Source organism: Agelaius phoeniceus, chromosome 37 (genome assembly GCF_051311805.1).
Source record: "Agelaius phoeniceus isolate bAgePho1 chromosome 37, bAgePho1.hap1, whole genome shotgun sequence".
Lineage (NCBI taxonomy): Eukaryota > Metazoa > Chordata > Aves > Passeriformes > Icteridae > Agelaius > Agelaius phoeniceus.
In genome coordinates, this window is record NC_135302.1 from 1,580,260 (window position 1) to 1,594,203 (window position 13,944).

A 13,944-nucleotide genomic window follows, 5' to 3' on the forward strand; every position below is an offset into this window, starting at 1 on the left:
TGGGACAAACTGGTCCAAACTGGTCCAAACTGGTGTTGGGAAACTGGGGGATACTGGTCCAGGGAACTGGGATTTACTGGTCCAAACTGGTCCAGGCAAACTGGGGGATACTGGTCCCATGTAAGGCAGTGAACTGGTCTGGAGTGGCCCAAACTGGTCCAGATTGTTCCAGGGAACTGGGGGTTACTGGTCCAAACTGGTTCAAACTGGTCCAGGAAAACTGGGGGTTACTGGTCCAAACTGGTCCGTACTGGTATGGGAAACCTGGGGGATACTGGTCCAGGGAACTGGTCTGGACTGGTCCAAACTGGTCCAGGCAAACTGGGAGTTACTGGTCCAGGGAACTGGGATTTACTGGTCCATACTGGTCCAAACTGGTCTAGGGAAACTGGGGGATACTGGTCCCATATGAGGCAGTGAACTGGTCCAAACTGGTCCAAACTGGTCTGTACTGGTATTGGAAAACTGGGGGATACTGGTCCCATATCAGGCAGTGAACTGGTCCAAACTGGTCCAGACAAACTGGGAGTTACTGGTCCCAACTGGTCTAAACTGGTCCGTACTGGTATTGGAAAACTGGGGGATACTGGTCCGGGGAACTGGTCTGGACTGGTCCAAACTGGTCCAGAGAAACTGGAGTTACTGGTCCAAACTGGTCCAAACTGGTCCGTACTGGTCCAAACTGGTCCGTACTGGTGGGGGCATCCTGGGGGTCCCAACCCCCCCTTTAAGGCACTGGGACTCCCCGGGGCTTGGGGGCGGGAGGGGCAAAATTTGGGTGAATTTTGGGGGATTTTGGGTGAAATTTGGGGCAAAATTTGGATGAATTCTGTGGGAATTTTGGGTTCATTTTGCGGTGAAATTTTGATTAATTTTTGGGTGATTTTGGGGTGAATTTTTGGAGGATTTTAAGGTGAATTTTGGGTGAATTTTGGGGTGATTTTTGGGCTGATTTGAGGTAATTTTGGAGTGAATTTTGGGCTGATTTGAAATGAATTTTGGATTAATTTTGGGGTGATTTTTGGGGACAATTTTGGGTGATTTTAAGGTGAATTTTGGGCTGATTTTTGCATAATTTTGGTGATTTTTGGGGTGGATTTTGGGGTGATTTCGTGTGAATTTAGGGATGATTTTGGGGTGAATTTTCGGGTGAATCTTGACTGATTTTGGAGGAATTTTACAGTGAATTTTGAGTGAATTTTGGATTAATTTTCGGGTGAATTTTGAGTGAATTTTGGGGTAAATTTTGGGGTGAATTTTGGGGTGAATTTTGAGTAAATTTTAGCTGAATTTTGGGTGAATTTTAGGGTAATTTGGGATGATTTTAAGGTGAATTTTGGGCTGAATTTTGGGCTGATTTTGGAATTATTTTAAGGTGATTTTTTGGGTAATTTTCAGGTGATTTTGGGGGTGAATTTTGGCTGATTTCAGCTGATTTTGGGCTGATTTTGGAATTATTTTAAGGTGATTTTTTGGGTAATTTTCAGGTGATTTTGGGGTGAATTTGGGTGTAAATTTCGGGTGGATTTTGAGTGAATTTTGGGGTAATTTTAAGGTGAATTTCGGGGTGAATTTGAGTGATTTTTGATGGATTTAGGGGTGAATTTCGGGGTAATTTGGGATGATTTTAAGGTGAATTTGGAGGTGATTTTGGGTCGATTTTGGAATTATTTTAAGGTGATTTTTGGGTAATTTTCAGCTGATTTTGGGGTGAATTTTGGTGTAAATTTCCGAGAAAATTTTGGGTGAATTTCGGGGTAATTTTGGTGCAAATTTCAGGGGAATTTTGAGTGAATTTGGGGGTAATTTGGGATGATTTTAAGGTGATTTTGGGCTGATTTTGGAATTATTTTAAGGTGATTTTTTGGGTGGATTTTGAGTGAATTTTGGGGTAATTTTAAGGTGAATTTTGGGGTAAATTTCGGGGGGATTTTGGGGTGAATTTTCAGTAAATTATGGCTGAATTTCAGGTGATTTTTGATGGATTTAGGGGTGAATTTCAGGGTAATTTGGGATGATTTTGGGCTGATTTTTGGGTGATTTTGGGCTGATTTTGGAATTATTTTAAGGTACATTTTTGGGTAATTTTCAGCTGATTTTGGGCTGAATTTTGGGTGATTTTTGGGCTGAATTTTGGGTGATTTTGGAATTATTTTAAGGTGAATTTTGGGCTGATTGCAGCTGATTTTGGGCTGATTTTGGAATTATTTTACGCTGAATTTTTGGGTAATTTTCAGCTGATTTGGGGCTGAATTTTGGGTGATTTTTGGGCTGAATTTTGGGTGATTTTGGAATTATTTTAAGGTAAATTTTGGGCTGATTTCAGCTGATTTTGGGCTGATTTTGGAATTATTTTAAGCTGCATTTTTGGGTAATTTTCAGCTGATTTTTGGGTGAATTTTGGGTGATTTATGGGCTGAATTTTGGGTGATTTTGGAATTATTTTAAGGTAAATTTTGGGCTGATTTCAGCTGATTTTGGGCTGATTTTGGAATTATTTTAAGCTGCATTTTTGGGTAATTTTCAGCTGATTTTGGGGCTGAATTTTGAGTGATTTTTGGGCTGAATTTTGAGTGATTTTTGGGCTGAATTTTGAGGAATTTTGGGCTGAATTTTGGGTGATTTTGGGCTGATTTTGGAATTATTTTAAGCTGCATTTTTGGGTAATTTTCAGCTGATTTTGGGCTGAATTTTGGGTGATTTTTGGGCTGAATTTGGGGCTCATTTGGGGCAATCCCCGCCCCCCTACACCGGGGTCGTTTTCCTGTTCAGGGTCCCGGTGCCCCCCCCGGGGGTCTCGGCCCCTCCCCCCGCCCCTCCCCCCCCCTGCAGCGTCAGGAAAGCCCCGGGGGGGGGCGGGGGAGGGGCGGGGCCGGGCGTGCCGGGCGGGGCCGGGGGTGGGAGGGGCGCAGCCCCAGGGGGCGGGGGAGGGGGAGACGAAGCCACGCCCACTCCGGGCGGGGGGAGGGGCCCTTCCCCGCCGGCCCCTCCCCCCCTGCTCAGGGTGTACATGGAAATCTCAGCGGGGGGAGGGGAGGCCGAGGCCTTCCCACGCTGCGGCTGCTGCGCCTGCGCGGAGGGAGGGGAGGGGTCACGTGACTTGCCGCTGGAGCGCGAGCCCGAGCGCGAGCGGCGGCGCGGGGGGCGGGGCCTGGACAGAGGGGGCGGGGCCTGCCGGGGTAAAAGCGGCGGCGCGGGGGGCGGGGCCGGCGGAGGGGGCGGGGCCTTGCGGTGACGCTCGATGTAGAGGTTGACGGCCAGGACGCCGATGGCCTCGGCCAGGATGAAGGAGACGCCCCCGAAGTAGAAGCTCCAGCCGTAGCTGTAGGGGGAGGGGCGGCGCTCCCCGTCCCGCCGGGGGGGGGAGGGGAGGCCGCCCCCTGACCCCTCCCCCCCGGCGTTGGCCGAGATGTAAACGATGACGCCGATGATGTTGGAGAGGCCTGGCGGGGAAGGGGTTAACAAGGGGAATGGGGGGGGGTTTGGGGGGGGGGGGATTCGTTAATTCATCGATAAATTAAAAAAAAAAAAATTAATTAAAAAATGAATTTTAAAAATTAATTTTTAAAATTCATTTTAAATGAATTGTGGAAAAATTAATTTTTAAATTTCATTTTAAATGAATTGTGCAAAAATTAAGTTTTAAAATTCGTTTTAAAAAAAAAATGAATTTGAAGAAATGAATTTGGAAAAAAATGAATTTAAAAAAAAAATATGAATTGGAAGACGAATTTTAAAAAAATGAATTTTGAAAATTCATTGCAAAATGAATTTTAAAGAATGATTTTTAAAAAATGAATTTTAAAAAATGAATTTTGAAAATTCATTGCAAAACGAATTTTAAAGAATGAATTTTTAAAAAAAATGAATAAAAATTAATTTTAAATGGATTTCAAAAAATTAATGTTAAAAAAATGAACTTAAAAAAATGAATTTGAAAACGAATTTTAAAAAAATGAATTTTGAAAATTCATTGCAAAATGAATTTTAAAGAATGAATTCTAAGAAATGAATAAAAATTAATTTTAAATGAATTTCAAAAAATTAATGTTAAAAAAATTTAAAAAAAATTTAAAAATGAATTTTAAAGATAATTTTTAAAAAATTAATTAAAAATTAATTTTTAAAATGTGTTTTAAAAATTAACTTACAACTTAATTTTCAAAAATGAATTTTCAAAAATTGAATTTTTAAAAATTAATTAAAAATTAATTTTCAAAAAATTGAATTTTAAAAAATTTAATTTAAAAATTCTTTTTAAAATATGAATTTTAAAAATTAATTTAAAATTAATTTTTAAAAATGAATCTTCAGAAATTGAATTTTAAAAAATGAATTTAAAATTTCTTTTTAAAATATTAATTTTAAAAATTAATTTAAAATGAATTTTTTAAAATTAATTTTAAAATATGAATTCAGAAAGGAATTTTTAAAAATGAAGTTTTAAAAATTAATTACAAAATTGATTTGGGGTGGATTTGGGTTGAATTCTGGAGATGGAATTTTCAATGGATTTGGGGTTTTTGGGGATGGATTTTTGGGGTGAATTTGGGGTTTTGGGGATGGATTTTGGGGATGAATTTGGGGGTTTTGGGGATGGATTTTTGAGGTGAATTTTGGTGGTTTGGGGAAGGATTTTGGAGATGGGTTTTTAAATGGTTTTAGGGGTTTTGGGGATGGATTTTTGGTGTGGATTTGGGGGTTTTGGGGATGGATTTTGGGGTTTTTGGGATGGATTTTGGAGATGGATTTTGGGGGTTTTGGATGGATTTTGGTGATGGATTTTTTAATGGATTTGGGGGTTTTGGGGACGGATTTTTGGGGTGAATTTGGGGGTTTTGGGGATGGATTTTTGGGGTGAATTTTGGGGTTTTGGGGATGGATTTTTGGGGTGAATTTGGGGGTTTTGGGGATGGATTTTTGGGGTGAATTTTGGTGGTTTTGGGGATGGATTTTGGTGGTTTTGGGAAGGATTTTGGAGATGGGTTTTTGCATGGTTTTAGGGGTTTTGGGGATGGATTTTTGGGGTGAATTTGGGGGTTTTGGGGATGGATTTTTGAGGTGAATTTGGGGGTTTTTGGGATGGATTTTGGAGATGGATTTTTTTTAATGAATTTGGGGGTTTTGGGGATGGATTTTTGAGGTGAATTTGGGGGTTTTGGGGATGGATTTTTGGGGTGAATTTTGGTGGTTTTGGGGATGGATTTTGGTGGTTTTGGGAAGGATTTTGGAGATGGGTTTTTGCATGGTTTTAGGGGTTTTGGGGACGGATTTTTGGGTGAATTTGGGGGTTTTTGGGATGGATTTTGGAGATGGGTTTTTGAATGGATTTTGGTGGTTTTGGGATGGATTTTTGGTGTGGATTTGGGGGTTTTGGGATGGATTTTTGGGGTGAATTTGGGGGTTTTTCACCCCTCACTCACCCGCGGCCACGAAGAGGATGCTGGGATGGATTTGGGATGGATTTGGGATGAATTTTGGGAAGGATTTTGGAGATGGGTTTTTGCATGGTTTTAGGGGTTTTGGGGATGGATTTTTGGTGTGAATTTGGGGTGTTGGGGATGGATTTTTGGGGTGAATTTGGGGTGTTGGGGATGGATTTTTGGGGTGAATTTGGGGGTTTTTGGGATGGATTTTGGAGATGGAATTTTGAATGGTTTTGGGGGTTTTGGGGACGGATTTTTGGGGTGAATTTGGGGGTTTTGGGGATGGATTTTGGGGATGGAATTTTGGAATGGTTTTGGGGGTTTTGGGGATGGAGTTTTGGGGTGAATTTGGGGTTTTGGGGATGGAGTTTTGGGGTGAATTTGGGGTTTTGGGGACGGATTTTTGGGGTGAATTTGGGGGCACGGCCACGAAGATGATGCTGGGATGGATTTGGGGTGGATTTTGGGGTGAATTTTGGTGGTTTTGGGATGATTAGGAAGGATTTTGGAGATGGGTTTTTGAATGGTTTTAGGGGTTTTGGGGATGGATTTTTGGGGTGAATTTGGGTTTTTTTAACCCCTCACTCACCCGCGGCCACGAAGAGGATGCTGGGATGGATTTGGGGTGGATTTGGGATGAATTTTGGGCTGATTTTTGGGGTGAATTGGGGATTTTTAACCCCTCACTCACCCGCCGGCCACGAAGAGGATGCTGGGATGGATTTGGGGTGGATTTTGGTGGTTTTGGATGGATTTTGGAGATGGGTTTTTGAATGGTTTTAGGGGTTTTGGGGACGGATTTTTGGGGTGAATTTGGGATTTTTTAACCCCTCACTCACCCGCGGCCACGAAGAGGATGCCGGCGCCGAGCACCAGGCTGGTCCTGGCGCGCCGCAGCCGCGAGGCCGCCACGCAGAGCCCCCCCAGCAGCAGCAGCACCGCGCTCAGGATGGGGAAAATGCTCGAGGCCCGGACCACGCCTGCGCGGGGAGAAACGGCCAATCAGGGCCCGGCAGAGGAACCCCGGCGGCCAATGGGGGCGCTGAGGACGGGCGGCCAATCAGGGCCCGGCAGAGGAACCCCGGCGGCAATGGGGGCGCTGAGGACGGGCGGCCAATCGGGGGGAAGGGTGAGAATGGGAGGTGGAGTTGGGACCAATCAGGGAGCAGGAATGGAGGGCTGACCAATCAGAGCGCAGTGTTGGAAAGGGATCGGGGAGTTCTGACCAATCAGAACCCAGCAATGGAGGGGAGTCTGGGAGTTCTGACCAATCAGAGCGAAGTGTTGGAAAGGGATCGGGGAGTTCTGACCAATCAGAGCCCAGCAATGGAGGGGGAGGGGGGGGTCAAATTTGGGAGTTCTGACCAATCAGAGCGCAGCAATGGAAAAGGGATCTGGGGGCTGTAACCAATCAGGGAGCAGGAATGGAGGGCGGGCTGGGAGGTCTGACCAATCACAGCCCAGTTTTGGAAAGGGATCGGGAGTTCTGACCAATCAGAGCTCAGCATTGAAAAGGGATCTGGTTTGGGAGTTCTGACCAATCGGAGGGCAGCAATGGAAATGGATCGGGGAGTTGTAACCAATCAGAAGCCAGCAATGGGGAGAGTTTGGTTTGGCGGTTCTGACCAATCAGGGAGCAGCATTGGAAAGGGATCTGGGAGTTCTGACCAATCAGAGCCCAGCAATGGAGGGAGGGGTCAAATTTGGCAGTTCTGACCAATCAGAACGCAGCGTTGGAAAGAAATCCGTTATCTCCGGCCAATCACAGAGCCAGGCGTGGTTGCCATGGAAACGGCGGCTGGGGAACCCGGCTGTTGCCATGGCAACGGCCTCGGCATGGCTGGGACGGTTGCCAGGGCGGCCACTGGGTCGTTGCCATGGAGACAGCAATGCCGGGAGGATGCGGGAGCGTTGCCATGGTGACAGCAATGCCGGGAGGATGCTGGGGCGTCGCCATGGTGACAGCAATGCCGGGAGGATGCTGGGGGCGTTGCCATGGTGACAGCAATGCCGGGAGGATGCCGGAGCGTTGCCATGGTGACAGCAATGCAAGGAGGATGCTGGGGGCATTGCCATGGTGACGGCAATGCAAGGAGGATGCTGGGGGCATTGCCATGGTGACGGCAATGCAAGGAGGATGCCGGGAGCGTTGCCATGGTGACAGCAATGCAAGGAGGATGCTGGGAGCGTTGCCATGGCGACAGCAATGCAAGGAGGATGCTGGGGGCGTTGCCATGGTGACAGCAATGCAAGGAGGATGCCGGGAGCGTTGCCATGGTGACAGCAATGCAAGGAGGATGCTGGGGGCGTTGCCATGGTGACAGCAATGCAAGGAGGATGCCGGGAGCGTCGCCATGGCGACAGCAATGCAAGGAGGATGCTGGGAGCGTTGCCATGGCGACAGCAGCAGCATCGCTGGCCCGGTTGCCGTGGAAACGCTTGGCTGGGTACCAGGCTGTCTCCATGGCAACGGGAGGATGCTGGGAACGTCGCCATGGCAATGGCTGGGCCGGGAGGATGCTGGGAGCGTTGCCATGGAAACAGAAGCCAAAGTTGGGTTGCCACGGTGACACAGGGCACGGTCGCCACGGTGACAATGACAATGAGAGGGTCGCCATGGTGACAATGTCCCTGTCGCCATGGTAACTCAGCAGGGACTGGTGACAATGAGGTGACAGTGACACGGTTGCCATGATGACAATGAGGTGACAATGTCCCCGTTGCCATGGTGACAATGACACAGTTGCCGTGGTGACAATGAGATGACAATGTCCCTGTTGCCATGGTGACAATGACGGTTGCCATGGTAACTCACGCAGCAGGTACTGGTGACAATGTCCCTGTTGCCATGGTGACAATGTCCCTGTTGCCATGGTAACTCACGCAGCAGGTACTGGTGACAATGAGGTGACAGTGACACGGTTGCCATGGTGACAATGACATGGTTGCCATGGTGACAATGAGGTGACACGGTTGCCATGGTAACTCACGCAGCAGGTACTGGTGACAATGAGGTGACGGTGACACGGTTGCCATGGTGACAATGACACCGTTGCCATGGTAACTCACGCAGCAGGTATTGGTGACAGTGACACGGGTACCATGGTGACAATGACGGTTTCCATGGTAACTCATGCAGCAGGTACTGGTGACAATGAGGTGACAGTGACACGGTTGCCATGGTGACAATGAGGTGACAATGTCCCTGTTGCCATGGTGACAATGTCCCCGTTGCCATGGTAACTCACGCAGCAGGTACTGGTGACAATGAGGTGACAGTGATGGTTGCCATGGTAACTCACGCAGCAGGTACTGGTGACAATGACACGGTTGCCATGGTGACAATGACACGGGTACCATGGTGACAATGTCCCTGTTGCCATGGTAACTCACGCAGCAGGTACTGGTGACAATGAGGTGACAATGACACGGTTGCCATGGTGACAATGTCCCCGTTGCCATGGTAACTCACGCAGCAGGTACTGGTGACAATGAGGTGACAATGACGCTCGCCATGGTGACAATGAGGTGACAATGTCCCCGTTGCCATGGTGACAATGACGGTTGCCATGGTAACTCACGCAGCAGGTACTGGTGACAGTGACACGGGTACCATGGTGACAGTGACACGGTTGCCATGGTAACTCACGCAGCAGGTACTGGTGACAATGAGGTGACAATGTCCCTGTTGCCATGGTGACAATGTCCCCGTTACCATGGTGACAATGTGACGGTTGCCATGGTAACTCACGCAGCAGGTACTGGTGACAATGTAGTGACAGTGACACGGTTGCCATGGTGACAATGAGGTGACAATGTCCCTGTTGCCATGGTGACAATGTCCCCGGTTGCCATGGTAACTCACGCAGCAGGTACTGGTGACAATGAGGTGACAATGTCCCCGTTGCCATGGTGACAATGAGGTGACAATGTCCCCGTTGCCATGGTAACTCACACAGCAGGGACTGGTGACAGTGACCCGGTTGCCATGGTGACAGTGACACGGTTGCCATGGTGACAATGAGGTGACAATGACGGTTGCCATGGTAACTCACGCAGCAGGTACTGGTGACAATGAGGTGACAATGAAGGTCCCCATGGTGACAATGTCCCCGTTGCCATGGTAACTCACGCAGCAGGTACTGGTGACAATGACACGGTTGCCATGGTGACAATGAGGTGACAATGACGGTTGCCATGGTAACTCACGCAGCAGGTACTCGGCGCTGTCGTGGTCGTACTCCAGGTCCTCGGGGAAGTGATTGATGCGCAGGCACAGCCCCCGCTTCAGACCTGGGGACACCATCGGGGACAGCATCGGGACATTGGGGACATTGGGGACATTTGGGGACATTGGGGACATTTGGGGACATTGGGGGGATTGAGGACATTGGGGACATTGGGGACATTGGGACATTGGGGGCGTTGGGGGCGTTGGGGGCATTGGGGGCATTTGGAGCATTGGGACATTGGGGACATCATTGGGACATTGAGGGGGTTGAGGGCATTGGGGACATGGTGACCCCAGCAGTGTCACCCGTGGTCCCCAGTGATGTCACCAACGTCTCCAACCGTGTCAGAGGCGTCCCCAATGTCCCCAGTGACAGCCCAGGTGCCACCAACCCCCCTGAGCCCCATCCAGGTGCCACCAATGACATCGGAAGTGCCACCAAGCCCATCCCAGGTGCCACCAACATTCCCAAGCCATGTCCCCAATGTCCCCAATGATGTTTCTGATGTCCCCAACCCCATCCCAGGTGCAGCAATGACATCAGCGGTGCCACCAACCCTCCCGAACCGTGTCCCCAGTGTCCCCAATGATGTTCCAGGTGCCACAACCCCATCCCAGGTGCCACCAACCCTCCCGAACCACATCCCCAGTGTCACCAATGACATCCTTGGTGTCCCCAACCCTCCTGAACCATGTCCCAGTGTCTCCGATGATGTTCCTGGTGCCACCAATGCTATGCAGATGCCACCAACCCTCCTGAACCATGTGCCCAATGTCACCAATGGTGCTCCTGATGTCCCCAACCCCATCCCAGGTGCCACCAACCCCATCCCAGGTGCCACCAATGACATCCGAGGTGCCACCAACCCTCCTGAACCATGTGCCCAATGTCACCAATGACATCCTTGGTGTCCCCAACTCTCCTGAGCCATGTCCCCAATGTCCCCAATGATGTTTCTGATGTCCCCAACCCCATCCCAGGTGCCACCAATGACATCAGGGGTGCCACCAACCCTCCTGAACCATGTCCCAGTGTCACCAATGATGTTCATGGTGCCACCAACCCCATCCCAGGTGCCACCGACCCTCCCGAACCGTGTCCCCAATGTCACCAGTGACGCTCCTGGTGCCACCAACCCCGCTGAACCCCATCCCAGGTGCCACCAACCCCATCCCAGGTGCCACCAATGCTATGCCAGGTGCCACCAAGCCCCTGAACCATGTGCCCAATGTCACCAATGACATCCTTGGTGTCCCCAACCCTCCTGAACCATGTCCCCAGTGTCCCCAATGATGTTCCTGATGTCCCCAACCCCATCCCAGGTGCCACCAATGACATCAGCGGTGCCACCAACCCTCCCGAGCCGTGTCCCCAATGTCCCCATTGATGTTCATGGTGCCACCAATGCTATGCCAGGTGCCACCAACCCTCCCGAACCATGTGCCCAATGTCACCAACGACGTCCTTGGTGTCCCCAACCCTCCCGAACCCCGTCCCCAGTGTCACCAATGACATCCTTGGTGTCCCCAACCCTTCTGACCATGTCCCCAATGTCACCAATGATGTTCATGGTGCCACCAACCTTCCCGAGCCCCATCCCAGGTGCCACCAGCCCCATCCCAGGTGCCACCAACCCTCCTGAACCATGTCCCCAATGTCCCCAATGATGTCCCTGGTGCCACCAACCCTCCCGAGCCGTGTCCCCAAGGCCACCGTTGCGTCCCCGGGTGTCACCTTCGAGGCAGCAGACCCTCCAGAGGCCGGAGTGGGTGAGCCCCCGTGCGCGGTGGCCGCGGTCCCCGTCGCTGTCCCCGCGCTGTTGGTGGCGTTGCCGGTGGCGTTGCAGACGCGGGCGCGCGCGTACAGCCAGTAGTCGGTGCCGATGGCGATGGCCATGAGGCCGAAGGCCGCGAAGGCGCCCACGGCCGTCAGCAGCACCTGCACCCCCCGCTCGCACCACAGGGCCCCGCCCCCGGCCCCGCCCCCCGCCCCGGCCCCGCCCTCCCAGCGCTTCAGCGACCCCCAGAGCGGGGGAGGGGCCGCGAGGAGGAGGAGGGGGAGGGGCTGCGGAGAGGCGGGGGGGAGGGGGGGGGCGGAGGGGGAGGGGCCGGCGGTGGCTCCGCCCCCTCCTCCTCCTCCTCCTCCTCCTCCCCCCACCGAGGCCCCGCCCCCTCCCCACAGGGTGAGGATGCCCAGGGTGGGGGAGGGTTAAAGGGGGGGAGGGGTTAAAGGGGGGAGGGGTTAAAAAAAGTGGGGGGGAGGGGAGGGGGGATTTTGGGGGGATTTGGGGGTGGGGGGAGGGGATTTTGGGGGTTTGGGGAGGATTTGGGGGTGGGGGATTTGGGGGGGATTTTGGGGAGATTGGGGGTTTTGGGGGGGTTTTGGGGGGATTTTGGGGGTTTTGGGGGGATTTAGGGGGGTTTGGGGAGGATTTGGGGGTTTGGGGGGATTTTGGGGGGTCTAAAGGAGATTTGGGGGTTGGGGGAGGGGATTTGGGGGGTTTTGGGGTGGGGGAGGGGCTGTTCAGAGGAGTTTTGGGGGTCCCGGGGTTTTTTGGGGGGACGGGGGGGGGGTCGCAGGTGCTGGGGGGGGCTCTTCGCTCTCGGCCAATCAGCTGCGGAGAAATGGGGGTGGGGGTGGGGTCTTTAATGAGATAAAATTGGGGGGTCCCAAAGTGAGGGGGGGGGGGAAATTGGGGAGGGGTCGGGATCGCCCCTCCCCCTCCAAGGCACGGGAACAGCCCCGGGGAGCCCCAAAATCCTCCCGGGACCCCCCAAAATCCTCCCGGGACCCCCCAAAATCCCTCAGGACCCCCCAAAATCCCTCAGGACCCCCCCAGATCCTCCCGGGACCCCCCAAAATCCCCTCAGGACCCCCAAAACCCATCGAGGACCACCCTAGAAGTCCCCAAATTCCCCCAAAATCCCCTCAAGAGCCCCCCAAAACCTTCCAGGACCCCCAAAGCAACCCCCGACCCCCCCCAGGAGCCCCCCAAAACCCCCCAGGACCCCCAAAACCCCCCCAGGACCCCCCAAATCCCCAAAATCCCCCAAAACCGTTCTAAGACCCCCCTCGAAACCCCCCAAAATCCCCTCAAGACCCCCTCAGGACCCCCCAAAACCCCCCCAGGACCCCCTAAATCCCCACAGGCCCCCCCAAAACCCCTCCTGGACCCCCCCAAAACCCCTCAGGACCCCCCTAAATCTCCCCAAACCCACTCAACCCCCCCCCCAAGACCCCTGGGCCCCCCAAAAACGCCCCCAAATCCCCCCCAAATTCCCCCCAGAACCCTCAAATTCACCCCCCAAATTCACCCCCAGGACCCCCAAATTTAGCCCCCCAAATCCCCCCAAATTCCCCCCAGGACCCCCCAAATCCCCCCAGGCCCCCCCAAACCCCCCCGGTCCCCCCTTTACCTCCTCCGGGCCCGAATTCTCGGGGTTCTCACCCCAAATTTTGGGGCTCCCGCCTCCGATTTTCGCCTTCCCGGCCTCGATTTCGGGGGGTCCCGGTGCCGATTTTGGGGTCCCCAGCCCAAATTTCTCCGTCCCGGCTCCGATTTTGGGATCCCCCCGAACCCCAAAAAAAATTTTTGGGGGGGCCCTCGCAGCTTCCGGGGGATTTTTGGGGATTTTTTGGGGATTTTTGGGATTTTTTGGGGGGATTTTTGAGGAGATTTTGGGGCGATTTTTGGGGGAATTTTTGGGATTTTGGGGGTTCCCAGGGGGAATTTTTTGGCTTTTTCGGGGTTCCCGAGGGGGATTTTGGGGATTTTTTGGGATTTTTTGGGATTTTGGGGGGTCCCGGGGGGTCCCCGCCGCCGGTGCCGGTCCCGGGTTCGGCTGCGACGTTTGGGGGGGGGGGAGGGGGAGGGGGGGGATGGGGGGGGGGGGGAGGGGGGAAGGGGGAGGGGGCCTGGAAGGTTCTGCGGTGACGTCAGAGGGGGCGGGGCCAAGGATTGAGGGGTTTGAGGGGTCCGAGCCCCGCCCCCCCCGCGGGGTTCCCATGGTAACGGGGATGCGGCGCCGTCTCCGCGGCAACGAGGAGGCCACGCCCACTCCCGAGCCAGGCCACGCCCCCCGATCGAAGCCACGCCCCCATAGCGCTTTCCCAGGCACTAATTAACGCCCAGACCACCCTAATTAACCCCCCAGGCACTAATTAACCCCTCCAGGCACTAATTAACCCCCCCAGGCCACCCTAATTAACTCCCCCAGGCACTAAGTAACTCCCCCAAGCATTATTAACCCCAGACCACTCTAATTAACCCCCAGGCACTAATTAAC

General features: G+C 52.2%; 1 protein-coding gene and 1 long non-coding RNA gene across 2 annotated transcripts; both read right to left on the minus strand.

The window, feature by feature from the left end:
- Positions 1 to 1,857: 1,857 nt before the first annotated feature.
- On the minus strand, positions 1,858 to 11,866 carry LOC129134633 (uncharacterized; the record flags this gene model as incomplete). Its single annotated transcript, XM_077193246.1, is given in 5 exon segments — positions 1,858 to 3,443; positions 6,266 to 6,406; positions 9,636 to 9,719; positions 11,393 to 11,468; positions 11,471 to 11,866. Coding segments are annotated over 5 exon segments (1,395 nt in total), but the record flags the coding sequence as incomplete, so codon positions are not given.
- Positions 11,867 to 12,222: 356 nt separating this feature from the next.
- LOC129134635 (uncharacterized) lies at positions 12,223 to 13,736 on the minus strand. Its single transcript, XR_008536192.2, has 2 exons — positions 13,075 to 13,736; positions 12,223 to 12,272 (listed from the first exon to the last, which is right to left on the minus strand). It is a non-coding gene; the product is annotated as an uncharacterized LOC129134635 (long non-coding RNA).
- Positions 13,737 to 13,944: the final 208 nt, after the last annotated feature.